The sequence below is a fragment of the Lonchura striata genome, chromosome 2, assembly GCF_046129695.1.
Source record: "Lonchura striata isolate bLonStr1 chromosome 2, bLonStr1.mat, whole genome shotgun sequence".
Lineage (NCBI taxonomy): Eukaryota > Metazoa > Chordata > Aves > Passeriformes > Estrildidae > Lonchura > Lonchura striata.
The window spans coordinates 62,355,299-62,373,918 of NC_134604.1; the positions used below are offsets into that span (position 1 = coordinate 62,355,299).

The 18,620-nt window shown below is 43.9% G+C and overlaps 1 protein-coding gene across 1 annotated transcript; it reads left to right on the forward strand.

Annotated features, from left to right (window-relative positions):
* The first annotated feature begins 382 nt into the window (after positions 1-382).
* CDADC1 (cytidine and dCMP deaminase domain containing 1) lies at positions 383-15,137 on the forward strand. The gene is made up of 9 exons (XM_021528413.2): positions 383-556; positions 3,932-4,026; positions 5,240-5,417; positions 6,162-6,740; positions 8,683-8,732; positions 9,716-9,885; positions 10,935-11,124; positions 11,657-11,717; positions 12,817-15,137. Exons 1-9 carry the CDS (start codon positions 484-486, stop codon positions 12,888-12,890), a joined length of 1,470 nt encoding a protein of 489 aa, XP_021384088.1. The 5' UTR covers positions 383-483; the 3' UTR covers positions 12,891-15,137.
* The last annotated feature ends 3,483 nt before the right edge of the window (positions 15,138-18,620 follow it).

The following is an 18,620-nucleotide window of genomic DNA, read 5'->3' on the forward strand; positions in this document are numbered from 1 at the left end:
GTGTCCCCGTGTCCCGGTGTCCCCGTGTCCCCGTGTCCCGGTGTCCCGGTGTCCCCGTGTCCCCGTGTCCCGGTGTCCCGGTGTCCCGGTGTCCCCGTGTCCCGGTGTCCCCGTGTCCCGGTGTCCCGGTGTCCCGGTGTCCCGGTGTCCCGGTGTCCCGGTGTCCCGGTGTCCCCGTGTCCCCGTGTCCCGGTGTCCCCGTGTCCCGGTGTCCCGGTGTCCCGGTGTCCCCGCTACGGAGCGCGGCCGCGCCGGGAGCCACCGCCCCGCCCCCGGGCCCGCCCCCGCGCCGCTCGCGCTTCCCATTGGCCGAGGCTCCCGCCCGTCAGCGGCCGTTGCCGAGCGACCGGCCCCGCCCCGCGGCGGGCACGGGGCGGTGCCGCCCGGGGGCGGCGCGGGGCCGGCGGGGGCACCGGCACGGCGCGGCCATCGGCACCGGGACCGCACCGGGACCGTACCGGGACCGGCACGGCACCGGGACCCATGCACGGCGCGGAGGAGGCGGCGGCGGGGCCGCGGGTGAAAGCGGCGAGCACGCAGACCGACAGCATGGCCGGTGAGCCAGGCTGCGGGGGTGGCAGGGAGGCGGGCCGGGGCCTGGCCCGCCGGGACGGAACCGCGGGAGCGCCGCGCTGACACCGGGCCGGTGGGTGGGTGTGAGGGGGGCGTGCGCTGGCCGGCCCCTTGCGGGTGTCGCCTCACCCAGTGGGCCCATCCAGGGGCCACCTGCTCTGTCCTCTCCCCAGGGGACGCTTTCCGCCTCATCCCAGGGATGTTCAGAGAGCCCGCGCCTTCCCCCTCGGCCGGTGATGCTTAGAGAGTGCTCCTGACCCTCACACACAGTGCAATAAAATGTATATGTACATAAACATCTATCTATCTATGCATATATGTGTCTGTATATATAAAGTATCCATAACTTATATGTACCTATAATTTTATATATAAATATATATACAAAAATATATGTATCATCTCCAGTACATAAGTATATACTTTATATATATGCACACTTGATATTATATATATAGTGTGTGTACATATATACTATATATCTAGTGTGTTCACATGTATGCTATATATACAGTGCGTGTATATAGGCATAAAGTATATCTATATTTCTGTGTGTAGTATCGTTAAGCATATATCTATACATCAAATTAAAAAAAATACATATATATATATCCTCCATTTTCCCCTACTCCTGCTTGACAACACCCTTCTGCCTGAGGGCCTTTTGATAACATAAGATTGTATTTTCCTCCCCCCTTGTGCCCTGTTACAGCAATTTCTTGCCCTATATCAGTATATTTAATGTTCATACAATGCAATGGGCAGGAAAATGCTCACCTTCTGAGGAGTGTTCTAACTAACCCCACAGCAGGCCCATGATATGGATTTGGTAGAGAGCAACTTTCTCACAGAGTGGGCATGTCCAGGAGAAACAGATGCTGGTAGATTCCACAGATTCTTTCCTTTCCTTTTTACTGCTGCATCCCAAGGGAGTGTTGTGTGCATATAGATATGATGTATATATGTTTCTCAGACTGAGCACCATGACAGAGCAGCCAGCTCTCCTGAGTGGGTATATGAATTTTGTTTCATCCTGGTTTTGTGGAAATCCTGCTTCCAAGCAAGCAAAATCGATGAAGTCTGAAAATGGGTTTTAATTTCCTTTTTCCAGGCAGCAGAGCGATATCACTGGTAGCTTCCTCCCTGGTGTCAAGCACTTGTTAGAAGCCTTTCAGACTTTGGACTAGGAACTCCTGCATTATAGGCAGGACATAATCCTGGATCTGAGCCATGTCCGGGTAGGCTGTGCCTGGCTCCTGTTTGCTTCCAGGTGCAGCAGGGTTTTTGGCACCAGCCTCCATACACTTTCCCTAGAGCATGCCTCACCTCACTGAAGCAAGATCCGTAACCAGGAGGAATAAAATCATACCTTTGTGTGAAGTGGGTCTGATGCACCTGCAAAGAGCACTCCTTCTATGTGGCTTTGCTCTCAGTAGCAGAGAGCCTGATTCCTTTACTTCCCCAGTCTTCTGTAGTTGCTTTTAATTCTGTAAGATATCTTCTGCCTTTTTTTCCAGTCCATTTTAACCAGGCTTCTCTTCACCCTGTTGAACTTAAGGGAGTGTTTAACTACCTACGTGAAGATGCAAACACACAGATACGATAACTGTTACTAAAGTTCTTTCCTTCTTCAGAATATTTTTATGCTTCTCATTATAAATGCATGTCAGGATGTTCTTCAGTTTGTTTCCCATGCATTTGACAGGTCATATTCAGGTTAGGTGCAAGAAAACAAAGCGTAATTAAAACTTCTTTGTGGTGCATACAGTTTTAAGTCTTCTCTGTGTGTCATATTGTAGTCCATTTTAGAAAACACAAAGGAGTGTGTGTGTGCATTGGTATTAATTGCACTGTTTTAACTTGCCACATGTGTTTTAACTTGCTACATGTGTGTGCTATGACAGAAGTAAACGGGGCCTGTAATGAGAATGAACTCAAATTCCCATTTAACAAAACAGATTCTGCTTCTTTAGATGTGGCTTGTAGACTTACTTCTACAGTTTGCTTTTAGTACAAGTGACAGCAGATCTTGTGCTGCTTGCCATGTACATTTCTAGGACATGTGTCTGACTGTGTCAAACAGGTGCCCTTTGCAGTGCTTGTGCCAAGTGGGGTAGCAGAGCTGGGCAGCCTAAGGAACAGTGGACAATATGGCATCAGATACTGCTGCTAACAGGCCTATATTTACTTTCCCAAACCACATTTACGTGTGAAAAAAGCTGTTAAAATACTGTCTGCAAATGGTGTTTTAGTCATGGATTGCATATGTTTATCTGTTGTCCTAATTGTTTGGGTTCACAGATGTGCCATTAAACTAACCCTCTCCCACAGCTAGGTAATCTTAGTATCTGATTGTATCTCTTCCAAGCTGCTAGAACTACTTAAAGAATGTTTTTCTCTATTCTGTTCCATTCTTGCCACTGCCATGTCCTCCTTTGCAAAAACTGTAACATTTGTGGGAAAAGATAGAAATACTACAGACAGCATGTGTGAGACCTGTAGAGGAATATGTGCTCATTACAGCTCTCTGTAAGCACCTCTGAAATGGGGACTGGAGATATTTCAAAGACTTAATAAACTTCTTGCCAAGTGTGAGGCAAGAGAGTTTTACATCTGGAACAGTGCAAGCTATACTGAGCAGCACAGTGCTTCCTCCTCTTTCCTTTATGGGGGACTCAGTAATGCTGAGTTGTGCTATCCCTCACAGGACAACTTTCAGATTTTGAGTAGAAGCACAAAAACATGGTTGTGCTCTGAGGAGGGATTTTTGCATTTGAGTATTTTGTCAGAAGTGACAGCCTGAGCAAAAGGCTTAAATTTTTGTAAAAAACCTAGCCAAAATCTGAGTAGACTGTAAGAATCCAGAAGCAGGATGTCTAGAACCAATGCAACTGGAAAGTTTCACAATGGCTTATCCACTCTTGCTGCAGACATCAGTGTGAGATCATGATGTGTTGCCTGGATATTTTTGCCCTCTTCTTTGTTGAGTCTGAAGCTGAATTAGAAGCTGTCTCAGATTTCCGTAAGCATCTGTGAATCATTTGAGCACATTAAGTTGTGGAGGTCTGATGATCTGATCTGTGATTTCTGCTCTACACCTCTGAGTCAAACTGACTCACTGAATTTCAGTGAAAGTTTCACCAGTTCCTCTTGTTGCACAAATCTGCATCTAGATGTGAACATCCTGAGTTGGCAGTGACTTTTTCCTGAAAAGGATAGTGTGTCTGGAGCTGCTGAGTGAGCAGAACCAGCTTCTGAAGCAGCTGTGGTGCAGAAGACTTGAAAAATAATGTTCACAGTACGGAGTTTCTTTATAAGTATTCCCTAATAAATATTTCTCTTTTTTTCTTCAAAACAGGTCAAATGCCAAGACTTTCTAAGGTCAATCTTTTTACTTTATTGAGTCTCTGGATGGAGCTCTTTCCCTCAGCTGAGCAGCAGAAAAAATCCCAGGTAAAATGTCTGTGCTTATTGTTAATTGGTCTTTCTGAAGAGCTCCTTCAGTGAATTTAACCCAACTGCTCTTTAGATGACATATAGTCCAGATGAAAAAAAAAGAAACAACCATATGTAATAAACATTTTTCAAATATTTCTTAGAAGTAGAAAAAAAAATCCAGTAGTAGGAGAAAAATAGCAAAATGGCTAAATAGCATGCTCTTTCTGAAAACCTCTGAAAGGATAGATGCATACCCCAAGAGGTGAAGCAAGCACTAAAAAAATGGCAGGTGTTTTAAAGAGCACGACAAAGGAGGTGTGGTATGTACCCTGTGTGCAGAGCATATCCATGTGCTAAGATCCATAGCACAGGTATCAACCAGGGCAAGAAAAGATAGGAAATAATCTGAGTGACAATTAGGCCTCATTTTCAATGCTGGGTATGTCCCAGGCTAGATCCCAAGGAGGGACAGCTGAGTAGCACCTGTAGCCTTCAAAAGCAGTTTGAAATTTAGTAATTGGGTTAGAAATGGCACTTGGCTTTAGTGAAGTCTCATTTCTATAGCCACACAGCAGTTGAATAATTTACAGATCTAAGACAACTGTTCAGTAGCAGCTGGATTGCATAAAGAGATCTGTTTCACCAGCTTCATCAAACTAGTTTGTATCCATTTTTTTCATAATACGTGGGAATCCAGATGTAATAGCTCTTGCCTGTGGTATGCAGACTTCTTCCATGGAAGATTATTTATAACCAGGATTCATTACATAGAAGAGACATCTAGAGAGGCAGAAAGCTAGAGAAGCTGAAAACTAGAGAAGCTATTAGCTCTCAGGATGATCAGGCTTAAGACAGAAATTAAATTAATGAGCATTTCCAGATGCTGGGTGATTTGGGTGATTCAGAGAAGGTTTCAGCTATAATTTACAGAATTTCCTATGCTGCTTCTGGATTTTGTTACAGGCAAAGCAATGACCAGAAAAAATCAGGAATTTGTGACAAGTCCCTCTCTGTAGTTTGACAGAGACACAGCACCCTGATATTAACAGGCACATGTGAAAACAAAACAAGAAAAAATGCTTAGGAAAATGCAGGTTGTTTAATGATTAATTTGTATTGAAGAGTTCTGTGCTGCTGGTTGCTTTCTGTTATCCAAGGAAGAGTTGTAACCTCTTTGTGGAATCAATACTGAAAAAAAGTAAAATAATAATAATGCCTTTCTCTGTAGGTGAAGAAGAGTGGTCTGGTAGTGGTGAAAAATATGAAGATTATCGGTCTTCATTGCTCTAGTACAGACTTGCATGCTGGCCAGATTGCACTCATTAAACATGGATCAAGACTTAAAAACTGTGATCTTTATTTTTCCAGAAAACCATGTTCAACTTGTTTAAAAATGATTGTAAATGGTAAGCAATGACTGTAGTAGAGTATGAGTAGATGTTACGCTTGTGATTGAAAACAGAAAGCCTGTTTTCTCTTTGGACTGTGCCAGTTGTGAATGCAAATCCCTGATTTGTGTAGCCTGCGTTGATGTTTTCCATAAGGAAAAAATGAATGTGCATTTCCTGGAGCTGATGGTCAATAAACTGGGGTTTGCTGCCAAGACCCTATTTTTCTGTAATGTGCAACCATTATTACTGGTGGTCCTTGTCTCTCAGCTGGGCTACACTGCTGAGGTTCTGACTGTCCTTCTGCTGACAGGGAAAAATAGGTTTTTATGCAGGAATCACAGGCTTTCTTTTCCCTATGAGATTCGAAGACAAATCAGATCATTCACTTCCAGAGAAATGGGATCTGCTGGTACAGCCCTTCTGCAAATATTGATTTTTAATCTCAGCAGCAATGTCTGTCTGTGCTAACTTCTTTTTGTGTGTTGCTAATTTATCTGTTGGATGTAAGATGCAAAATTAGGCAGTCACAAAGATCTTGGGATTTGAGAACTTGGGTAACTCAAATTTTTATCTGAATCTGATTATTAAGTTGGATAACCCTTGATACTTCTATCTACCAGCATTTTTGTTGTCTAGACAGCCCTTAGGCAGGACATGGGGCCTTAAATAAGAAAAACCAGGATTAAACAATAGTGAATATGAGCTTTATGTTCCATTGGACTTGCATGGTTTCTTCTGCTGCATTATCTTCTCTTCCAGCCGGGGTGAACAGGATTTCTTACTGGCCTGCGGATCCTGAGATCAGCTTGCAGAATGAGGTATCCAATCCAACAAGCACTGAAGATGCAAAGCTGGATGCCAAAGCAGTGGAAAGACTGAAGTCAAACAGTCGTGCTCGTGTGTGTGTGTTGCTTCAACCTTTGGTGTGCTACATGGTGCAGTTTATTGAAGAAACTTCCACCAAGTTTGATTTTATTCAGAAAATAGCAAAATCACAGCCTGACTATAACACTGACTTTTATACTGCATGTAGGCAAGAGAGAATAAAAGAGTATGAAAGTTTATTTCTAATTTCAAATGAGGAAATACACAAGCAAATATTGATGACAATAGGACTGGAGAACCTCTGTGAAAACCCGTACTTCAGCAACCTTAGACAGAATATGAAAGATCTTGTCTTGGTGTTGGCATCAGTGGCTGCCAGTGTCCCTGTCTTTGGATGCTTTGGCTTTTACAGGAGTGGATCCCAACGTACGAATGAAGCAGATGACCAGTGTTTGCCCCAGGACGTGGCAAGGCACTGTATGATACAAGCCAGGCTACTTGCCTATCGGACAGGTGAGTCGTTACTGGAGCACAGGAATGATGGGGTCTCATCAGTAGAGCAAGTTCCTAATATCAGCCTTATTCTTCCACATACTTCCTTAAGCAAGCTGCTCAATGCTGTTCCTACACATGTGAAACAAGTGCAACAGTAATAGTAAAGACTCCACAGGGGCACACAGTACTGTGTGTGAAAGCTTTCCATGAGGAAATCAGTGCAGGTGTTTCACATACAGTGCTGGCAAACACTGCCCTGCCAATGTCCTGCCCTGCCCTGTCCAACACCCAGCTGAAAATAGAACAGAATGACATTTAAATTCTTGAAGTTGCTCTGAGGCTCTTTTTACTGAGGTCTCACAAGATGCTTCTGTTATCAAGTAAATGTCAATATTTCAAGAAGATTATATACACTTCAGAAAAAAAACAGTGAAATAATATCCTTCAGTAGGACATTCAGTACCATTATATTAAGTCTCATAGTTATTAGTGAAAGTGCTAATATATCTGATAGGGGTTTTCTTTGCACAGATGCTGGAATTTTATGTCCAGGTTTCTGAGGTAGAAAGATAGTTACTGACAGATAGTTACTGACTGTCTCTTGATAGGGATGACTTCTGTTAGCTGCTTTATTCTCTCTGGGTACCAATGCAGGAAAGTGATAGGTTCTTCCAGAGAACAGAAAGCTTAAAACTTGATGGTAATCCATAGAGATGGTTTTGTACTCTAGATATGATAGTGGCTTTTTAAAAACCATTGTAAACAAACAAATAGTACATATATAAAGCTTAAACCAAAACTAATCCCCCCAACGCACCCATCCAAACCCAACAAGGTCAGGTACCCTCAGCAAATTTCTTCTCCAAAAATTGCAGAAATGACATTTTTTAGATGTAATTCAGAAGTTCCATGGAACCAGTTATGAGTTCTTTGTACAGCTTCCATTATGCAGAGCAAGATGAAATGACCAAGTTTGAGTACTCACTCTTGGAACAGCAAAATTCAGGTTTAGCTGTAGTATTCAGCCTGGACTAAGGTCTGGGGTTTGAGCCAACTTTTATTGCACTGTAATTAAATTAAAATAAATAGCAGCTCACACACATATTAAGGTGCTTTACACTATTATATAGGTGGATATAAAGGGAGCAAGAACATGGGATAGGATATTTTCTTTGCTGGTTTAATTAGTCATTATCATCTTCTCTTCATCAGTGTCTAATAAATACGCAGAATATAGATGAAGACAGCTTTGATGAAGGACATCTTTGGCAGGAAAGACCCTCTTTGAGTTATTGCATATGGCAGTGATACTAAGGATGATGGAAATGATTCATGGAAACAGTGTGTTCTGCAATATTAATCAATGGAAGCCTGAAGTGTTTTTTCTCCTTGATATGCTGAAGATTCTCATCAGTAGCTACTGGGGAAGATTTTCAAGTGTCATAAAAACCATCCAAGTCACATAAGGAAAGCTCTGTACCAGTTTTCCTATGGTGGTGATAGACTGCACCCCCAAAATCCAATTGTTAATATTTTGTCTCTGAATTTGGTATAAAATAGGTCTAATTTTGATAGGACTTCAGATCACAGAAGCGTAAACTTAAAGAATAGCAGAAATTAAGTCATTAAATTAAGTAGTAAACAAGAAGGTTCCTATCAGTTAGATGTCTCACATCAGTGAACCTGTCCACACATATTCTTGGCACACATTTTAGGTATGTGTTGGTTACTTCATTTCATTTTTGAAGAAATGTACACAGCAAAATTCTAGAATGACTGCCTTGCAGTAAAAGCACACACAGCTTTTACAGTAGATTCATATAATTTCCAAGCTTTTATTCCTCCTGTTGACAAAGCAACAATAAATGTTATTCCTTACTCTAGGATGTCATATGTTAATGTATAGGTAAATCAGAAATGCTTTATTTGTTATTTACTCCTAAAATGTTATGTATTTTAGAGGATCATAAAACGGGAGTTGGAGCTATTATTTGGGCAGAGGAAAAATCAGTAAGTATTGGAAAAGTTACTTTTTCTTGCACTCACAATTCATACACTGGATTTGCACTTGTTATTTTCCTTAAAGTTTATTTGCTTCTGTTTTTCATACCCACACACAGCTTTAATAACTCAGTTAATGGCTGGTTCATTGTTATGCTTTAAGATGAAGAGGAAGTATAAATTATTTTAGTAATTACAGCAGTGTCTCTGCATGGATTTTCAGTGTGCCTGCTTTCCCAGTCATTGTCAGTTATTCCAGGTATCCTGGCTACAAGGTATTGCCACAGCTGCTGATCAGGCAGCGTGTGCCCTGCATGGCACCTCTTTGCAGCTCTTTTTAGGAAAAGTCTCAGTGCAACTATAGCGTGACAGTCTCCTGAGGATATAAATGCTATATGGGCTTTAGCACATTCCTTTTTGGATCAAAGTGGTATTTTTCTATGAATATTGTTACAGTGTTTTTCCCATCCAAACATAAAGTTTTTGTTCTTTGTATCTCTGCTTATGCATGTTACCAATCCCAGGAAGCCTCATTCTTCACACAGCTGCAACATAATTTTAATTTGTTTTTAAGCCTTCAGTTATCAGCTGCTTATTGCTGTTTTGTTTCTTTTACTTATTTCAATCACCAATTGCCTCTTATCAGCCCACTGGTCACTGAGTCTGCTAAAAGTCAGGCAAAACACCATCTCTGTTACATCAGGGATGAACTCCAGCTGTATTTAATGGCGTATGTTGTTAAGGACTAAATCCTTCAGACTTCTTGTCCTTGCTGTCTGTATTACTTGCCAAAAGGAAAACCCCAAAAGCCTGGTGCAGGTAACAGAGGTGTTATACTTTACCTGTGCAGCTCCTACAGGACTCAGTGGAAAAGCTTCATACAGATATGGAGCCTTTGGCAAGAGCTGAGCTGTCTGATCATGCAAAACTGTACTTTGACTTAGAACTTGGTTAAAATGCCTCCAAATTTGATGCTCTTTTTACTGTTGCAGAGAGGCTGTGATGGAACAGGAGCAATGTATTTTATAGGCTGTGGTTACAATGCCTTTCCTGTTGGATCTGAATATGCTGATTTTCCACACATGGATGATAAGCAAAAAGATCGGGAAATCAGAAAGTTCAGATACATTATCCATGCGGAGCAGAATGCCCTGACATTCAGGTAATGGGTTTATTTTTCCACAGAGAAGAATGAGATGGTTTGGAAACAATTCCATGATAAATGCATGTTGTGGTTTAAACCCAGTGGGGAAGGTACACACCAGGCAGCCTCTTTCTCATTCCCTGCCCCAGTGGAATGGGGAGAAGAATCAAAAGTAAAACTTGTAGATTGAGACAAGAACAGTATAATAATTGAAACAAATTAAAATTTATTAATAATTGTAGATAACAATAAAACCCAAGGTAAAAACAAGTAATGCACAATACAATTGCTCATCAGCCACTGATCAATGCCCAACCCCATCCCCAAACTCTCATCAATGTCCCTTCTAGGCTATAACTCCCCCAGTTGATATACTGGGAGTGGCGCTCTCTAGCATGGAATATCCTTTGGTCCAGTTTGGGTCACCATTCCTGCTTCTTGTGCAGCTCCTCACTGCCAGAATATGAATCAAAGCACTTGATTCAGAGTAAGCATTACTTAGCAACAACTAAAACATCAGTCTGTTTTCAACATTATTCTCATACTAAATCCAAAAGACAGCACTGCACCAACTGCTGAGAATAAATTAACTGTATTCCAGCCCACACTTGGACAATGTGTGATGTCATTGTGACAAACTGTGAATTACAGTCACAGTCTTTTTTATGCCAGTGATGTAGAAGTTGGATATTGGCACAGTCAGCTCCTGGGGTTTCTTGAGATTTCTTAAATGAACTTTGTTTTTAAAGGATATTGTCTCCTTCAGTTATCCTTCAGATACAAGCCACTGGCTCTGCTTCTTACTAGACCATGCTATAACCCAAAATGAGGAATTGTGGCAGTTGATGAAGCTTTCAACAATAATAGGTGTGGAGACATAGGATGGGTGTTGTTCACACATAGTGATACCAAACCAGATTTCATTTTGTACTTGTGCACTTGATTAGGAATAAGTTGCTTCTGAGAGTATATATAATTTTTTGCTTGTTTTCTGAGGCATAAAATTTGTAACAATTGAAAACTACCAAGATACAAACTCTGAAATTCTGTTTTCTGACTGCTTGTAGGTGTCGAGAAATAAAGCCAGATGAGAGAAGCATGATATTTGTAACAAAATGTCCATGTGATGAATGTGTCCCTTTAATTAAAGGAGCTGGTATCAAGCAGATCTATGCAGGAGATGTTGATGCTGGAAAAAAGAAAGCAGACATATCCTACATGAAGTTTGGTGAACTTGAGGGTGTAAGCAAATTTACAGTAAGTAATGTCTAAATGTACTGTATTCTAAAAACTGGGGGCAGCATTGATGGGAGAGTAGAGTGAGCTCTGTTTTTTCTATCTACATGGAGGATTTGCCTCTAACTAGCTGTTGTTGGAGGTGATCTCTTCACATGGTGAAGTTCTCTCCAAGCCTCCCCTGTCACAGCATAGTGACAGCATGATTTGGGAGGTCGCTGTGTGATTTTGTTTGCCTTTCTAGCAGTTCCCAAAAGAGCTACAGTGGGTATCAAATGTGGCCAAGTGCACCTGCAGTCAGGGCACTCTCCCGGACAAACTGAAGCACTGAAGGTGTAGCAGCCTCATTCCTCCTTCTCAAGGGAGTTAATGTCTGCATGCCTGTAACAGTTACTTGTCCTCAAAGCAAATGTGTTCAAGGGAGCGTTCTTCATTCCCCACCTCACCCCTAGTCATGCCTCTCAGTGAAGGCCTGTAGGGTCCTTTTCCTGTCTTGCTTGGCTCCTTATTCTGTCTTCTGAAATAAGTAAACATTTTCTTCTTCTTTTACCAGTGGCAGTTAAGTCCATTGCAGACTAATGCACTTGAATTCCATGACCCTATAGCCAGGGAAAGTAAGTATTTTTTTATTAATTCATTTTATAACTGCAGTCAATAAGTCAGATCACATTTGAAACCAACCTGATTCCCTCTGGGAGTGTTTAGTCTTAATTAGTCTTGACTTCAGTGAGTTAAGTTTTGCTGTGAAAAGTTTTCTGAGGTTTTTGAATAGATGAGCTAACTGTAATAGATGAACTTACTTGGAACAAAATGCTTGGCATTGACACACATTACAAAATCCAGCAATGCTACTATGAAGGTCAGCAACATGCTGTTTGGTACGTAGATCATTTCAGACTGCTTAATCATGTTTTAAATTTGGTTCTAGAAAGACTTTTTAGATTAGAGCTTTTAGAGTGAGCTCCCTATAACAAGGGAGCTGTCATCTTTTCAAAACAGAGTTTGGATAAGTCTTATTTTGAAGCCTTTTTGTGCTACAAAAGAGACCCACCATAGGCATCTGCTGTTAGCTACCAATCCTTAAAATGTTACTCATCCAGAGGGGAAAGCAACATGGAAAATGGCAGATAAATAATTTTTGTGCTTCAAGCATGAAGATGCAGTGTAAAGATGAATTGAGTACTGTGCTAGGACCATAAAAAAGACTGAAGTTAGTTTCTGTGGCACACAAATAGCCACATACTCCAAGCAAATTCCTAACATGTACTGAGATAGATTAATGGAGAAGTCTTTTTGTTAGCTACTTCCTATGGGCTGGGGGAAGGGGGGAGGGAAGGGCTCACAGTATTGTTTATGATATTAGTGATCACTGCAAAATGTTAGGGCTTGTTTGTCCCTCTCTCTCTTAATGGTTTTCAGATCCAGCTGGAGAAAGATTAATCTTGGGGTACTTTGACAAATTTAACAAGGCTCATTTCTCTAACAGTTTTCTTTAATGTGATGTGCAGTTTTCAATACTGCACTGGTTTAAGTTCCTCTCTTTCCTTGGTGTATTCCTTTTAGCTATGATTATTGCATGTCCTCTGTAAGGAGAAAAAGACAATCTCCACCCCGTTCCCCACTCCCAGTGTTATTCCAGTGTGTCCTTTCCATGCTGAGTATTAGGTTATGCTTGCTGTTACATTAATGCTCCATGCATGTTTTTTTCTTTAGATGGGGTCCAGAAAACAAAATCGCTGGATGACCAGCAGCACCAAAGCAAGAAACTGTGTCTTGGTCATTACTGAGCAATTAAGCACTTCCTGCAGTCTTGCTTCATACTTTTTATAATACAGCCTGTTTGCACTTTCAAATAAGGAAGAGTTTTATTTATTGTTTGGAAAGTGAACTTTAGAATAAGTTTATTTATTATGTCTTAAGTGTTTTACAGCGTTACCTGAAGGTCTTTTTAATTTAGAAGCTCCTGGCGAAAAAATGCTGCTTGTATTTTCTGTGAAAGTAACTGGGTGGCTGATCATTTTTAACACATTAAAAAAATTATACTGAAAGTTCACTGGTGGTAGATCAGAGTAATAATAAAATGGTGTCTTATTTACTTGGGGTATGGATTGAAGGAATGGATTTATAAGTTCTGGGCTAGAAAATGGCAGAAATAAGCCGTACTTCTTAAAATAAAATCTTCAAGGGAATCTTCTAGGAAATGGTAGGTAAATAATCACCAGCAATAGTGTCTGTTCTAGAAAGTGGCTTTTGCTTCTCAGTCTGCTTCTCAGTATAATAGACACAAAACCATTGGGATAGCAGTCATTGCTAGCTAAATGGATTGGAAACCAATCTTGTCTCTCAGAAACCCTACCATAGCAGCAGAGCTGTTTCGTTTTGTGGTACTTGCCCTGCTGCCCTGTGTGCTTCCTCACATGCAGTCCATCTGAATTAATGAAGACAGAGATTAATTTTGCTTTCTCTTAGCTTCTGGAGGCAGGCATAAAAGCATTTGGCTATATGCATCTCACTGGCACCTACATACCTGTGAAGATTGCTGGTGTTGAGGTTTTGCTAATCTTCACTGACAGGCTCCTAGGACTACGAAAACTAATAAATCACCAGTGTCCTGTTGTTTCTTAGATAGGATGATCTGTACCAGTAGCCCAAATTTTTTCAGGCGCCCATCTCTTGGATGACTACATACAAGGGTGACATTGAAACAGCCACTGAAACTGCAGTCTAGTATTGTTGCTAGTTTTGAGTAATTGAAGTAATGCATAACCAGAACAAAGAGTTGTACCCAGAATCTTTTTATTCCCATCTGTTTCCTGCTTTGAATCTGACCTCTAAGTGTTTGTTTTAGCAGATGTCCCAAGACTTCTGTTCACTCCTCTGCTGAGCTCTCCAGTGGAAATACCTTAAATCTTTTTCTGGTCTTGCTGGTAGGGTATATAAACAGCCCTTTCCCAATTCTTTCATGCATCTTGTCTTTGCTGCCCTTCTTAAAGTCTTGGAAGGGGAGTTATGTTTTAAGATATACCTGTAGGTTATTTTTGTTTCTTTTAGGTTTTGGGGAAACTTAGAACTGGATAGGAGAGCTGTGACTGGATAGTGTAGACCATCCAAATTAGGATAAAAAGTCTGTAGTCCAGCTACTGAAACCTTCTTGTTTCCATAATCCATTGGCAATGCTCATCTACATGAAGTAAAAGCAAGCAAAAAAACAGGGCCAGATTTAAGGCCCCTTCAAGTTTTATAGTGATCCGTTTGCTGGTATCAAACTTAGTAAAATCTGTTTCTTCATAGGAACAACTGAAATTGAAAAGTCCCATAAACATCATAGGTTGCCTGGGTACCCAGAGAAGTAAATTAAGTAAAATATCACACACATGAAATAACTACACTGCAGTGAATGCTGCTGGTAATCTCTACCTCAGGAGGAGTTAAGAGTCTACCTTTACTTTTAATAACTTTTTTAAAACGGAAGATTTTTTTACAAAACTTCCTGTGAAACTTGGAATCCCTTGTAAGGCTGAAGGCTTGGAAGCCTGGCTTTATTTCTGTCTTATTATATTCTACAGATTCTTCCAGAGGCTCAAACATTTCTGTAGGCTCTGATTGTCATTATAACCCTACCTTAATTTTTACTGGAAGACTTTATCTTGGCCAAGAGGTGCAATGCAAATGGGGTTCCTCTCTCAGCCTATGGACTGTGTAGGTGCTGCTCTGCTTGTCTGTTACCAGAGAGAGTTACAGAATACTGGACATCTCCTTCAGTGCTTATTTTGCAAATCAGCTCTAGGATGTGTATTTCTTACACAAAAACTGCAAAGTATTTACTCAAGAAATGTAGAAGTTATATATTTTATACATTGTATGAAATTTCCATATGCATTTTGAGACTCATTCATTTCAAAGCAATCATTTTAATTGCAGATATTAACTATCAGTAATAATTTGGCCTTCTGACTGAGAATTACAGAAATTCTCTTTTGTCTGCCTTACAGCAAAACATGCTTCCTACTAATAAATTATTCTGACAATAAGTACTGAAGTGTATTTTTAAATACTTTGGGTTATTAGGAGCATTAGAGAGTGCTTTGGAATGCTCACACTCCTTACAGGCCTCCCTCTGCTCTGCGTGAAGAATTTGTCTCAACATGAGACTATGCCTCCTGCCAAACCCAGGAAAAGGCTGGAATCCCCTTCCTTGGCCTGTGAGGATTAATTTCCTCTTCCTCAGGAGAATGGGAACTGCATCAGGGAGGACTGCAAGCTGCCACCTCCACGGCCTGTTCCTTGGTTGGAGAGGATCAGAGTGGATGAAGCTTTGACCATGCAGCAGTAGAATTGGTCCCTGCCTTGCCTCGTGCCTTGCTGCTCTGTGTATGGGCATAGCCAGGGGCCCCAGTTCCCAGTCACCAAAGAGCAGAGCATAGCGGGATCACTGCCATGATGGGGCCCAAGAATGGTGCCCATCCCCAGTGCAGCTGCAGGGCAGCGAGGCTGTAACATCAGGTGGGTGATGTGGGGCTCTGGCCCACTGCGGGTTTTACATCTACCTGGTTCCAGGCATTTGGACTGAGGGCCTGATAGCCAGTGGAGTGTGTTATGGCTATTCCTACAGTTAGTTTTCCTGTTAAGCTGAAAGGAATCCACTCAATGCCCTCCAAGAGTGGCTCATGTTGCAGAGCCACATACAGTATGTGGGAACAGATGGGAAATTACTTTCAGAAGTGCTCTTGAACTGAAACGTCATCATAGACCACAGTGAGTCCCACAGTGGGACACAGCGAGACTGGCAAAGGGACAGGCTTCCCAGAGCTATGTTTTATGTGGGGAGTACGCTGAAAAGCTTTGTAGTCTTCTAGATAGGTTTATTTGTTTCAGCCGTTGGGCCTGCAAGCCAGGCTCCAAATATCTGGCTTTAATTTGTTGGATCCAGTAAGTGACTTGGAGAATAGGAAAGCAAAGAAGGCTTATGGTATGTGCTGATTTCAAATAGATCTGGGTTACTGTTGCATTGGGTTTGTGTGGCAAGGTTTTGGTAGTGGGTGGCTTCTGGGGTTGCTTCTGTGAGATGCTTCCAGAAGTTTTGCCCATATCTGACAGATCCAATGCCAGCCAGCTCCAGGATGGATGAAGCTCTGGCCAAGGCCAAGCCCAGCAGCCACCATGATGGTGCCAGTGGAGTAATAGGTTAAAGAAGTGGGGAAAAGCTGCACCATTGCAGCCAGAGAGAAGAGTGAGAATATGTGAGAGGAGCAGCTCTGCAGTCACCAAGGTCAGTGGAAAAGGAGGGGCAGGAGGTGCTGTGGGTGCTGGAGCACAGATTCCCCTGCAGCCCCTGGTGCAGACCATGGGGAGGCAGCTGAGCCCCAGCAGTCCAGGGAGATCCCTAGGGGAGCCTGTATCCCCCTGCAGCCCAGGGAGGTCCCATGGGAAGCCTGTATCCCCCTGCAGCCCAGGGAGGTGCACAGGGGAGCCTGTATCCCCCTGCAGCCCAGGGAGGTCCCATGGGGAGCCTGTATCCCCCTGCAGCCCAGGGAGGTGCACAGGGGAGCCTGTATCCCCCTGCAGCCCAGGGAGGTCCCATGGGGAGCCTGTATCCCCCTGCAGCCCAGGGAGGTCCCATGGGGAGCCTGTATCCCCCTGCAGCCCAGGGAGGTCCGTAGGAGAGCCTGTATCCCCCTGCAGCCCAGGGAGGTGCACAGGGGAGCCTGTATCCCCCTGCAGCCCAGGGAGGTCCCTAGGGGAGCCTGTATCCCCCTGCAGCCCAGGGAGGTGCACAGGGGAGCCTGTATCCCCCTGCAGCCCAGGGAGGTGCACAGGGGAGCCTGTATCCCCCTGCAGCCCAGGGAGGTGCACAGGGGAGCCTGTATCCCCCTGCAGCCCAGGGGGGTCCCTAGGGGAGCCTGTATCCCCCTGCAGCCCAGGGAGGTCCGTAGGAGAGCCTGTATCCCCCTGCAGCCCAGGAAGATCTGTAGGGGAGCCTGTATCCCCCTGCAGCCCAGGGGGGTCCCTAGGGGAGCCTGTATCCCCCTGCAGCCCAGGGAGGTCCCATGGGGAGCCTGTATCCCCCTGCAGCCCAGGGAGGTGCACAGGGGAGCCTGTATCCCCCTGCAGCCCAGGGGGGTCCCATGGGGAGCCTGTATCCCCCTGCAGCCCAGGAAGGTCCCATGGGGAGCCTGTGTCCCCCTGCAGCCCAGGGGGGTCCCTAGGGGAGCCTGTATCCCCCTGCAGCCCAGGGAGGTCCATAGAGGAGCCTGTATCCCCCTGCAGCCCAGGGAGAGCTCCACGCTGGAGCAGGAGCCAAAGGAGGCTGTGACCCCGTGGGAAGCCCGTGCTGGAGCGGGCTCCTGGCAGCACCTGTGGGAAGTCAGTGGAGAGAGGAGCCCCTCCGGAGCAGGTTTGCTGGCAGGACTTGTGACCCACAATGGAGCAGTTCATGAAGAACTGCAGCCCGAGGGAAGGATGCATGTTGAAATTCCTGGAGGACTCTCGCCCGTGGGAGGGACCCACGGTGTAACAGGGAAGAGTGTGAGGAGACCTCCCCCCGAGACGAAGGAGTGGCAGAGACAAAAGTGTGACTGAGCGCAGTTGGCATTCCTCTTCCCCTGTGCTGCTGGAGGGGAGAAGTTAGACAATTCGGAGTGTCGTTGAGCCCGAGAAGAAGAGAGGAGTAAAGGGAAGTCGTTCTAAGATGTGTTTATTCCTCATTATCGTGCTCAGATTGGAATCGCATTAAATTAAATTAATTTGCCCGGCGGGGCCGCCCCCGCCAGACGGCAAAGGAAGGCCGGGAGAGGGCGCTGTTGGCAGGGAAATGCCCGGGGAGCGGGAGCCAGGGAGTGCCGGGCTCCGCAGGGATGCTCCCGCCCGGGAGCAACTCCAGCTCTCGTCTGCCACGACATTTATATTGTGTTGTTTACATGTATTATATTAGTGAAACAAATGTCTTAGGCTTGGAGCTGTAAAGATAGTGCGGCCACACTCCAGTGGATCCCAGTGAAAGGAGCATGGAGCAACGAGTATACATGAAGCACAGGGAGTTCCATCTGACTATGAGGGAAAAATTCTTATTGAATGGAACCGACTGGAACAGACTGTCCAGATAGGCTGTGGTGTTTGCTTCCCTGGAGACACTCAAAACCCACCTTGCTGCAATCCTTTGCAATCTGTTTCTGCTTTAGCAGAGGTGTTGGACAAGGTGGTGTCCAGAGGTCCCTTCCAACCCCAACCACTCTATGCTTCTGTAATTGTGACTGGTACCCAGAGAGTCCTGCTGCTGCGGTCAGAACAAGACAAAGGTGTGCTGGTGCTCATTATAAATGTCAGAACGCTCAAGGCAGCTCAAAACTCATAAATGCGAAGAGGAAGAATCATGGCTGGCATGTCTGCTGTGTAGATAAAGGGCCTTCTCACTTCGTGTACAGCAGTACAGGCTTCACCATGCTTGGGCTGGGAACAGACATGCAGAGGAAAATGCTGAGCATAGTTTTTTCCCTGGGGTATTTTGCAGTGTGACGTTT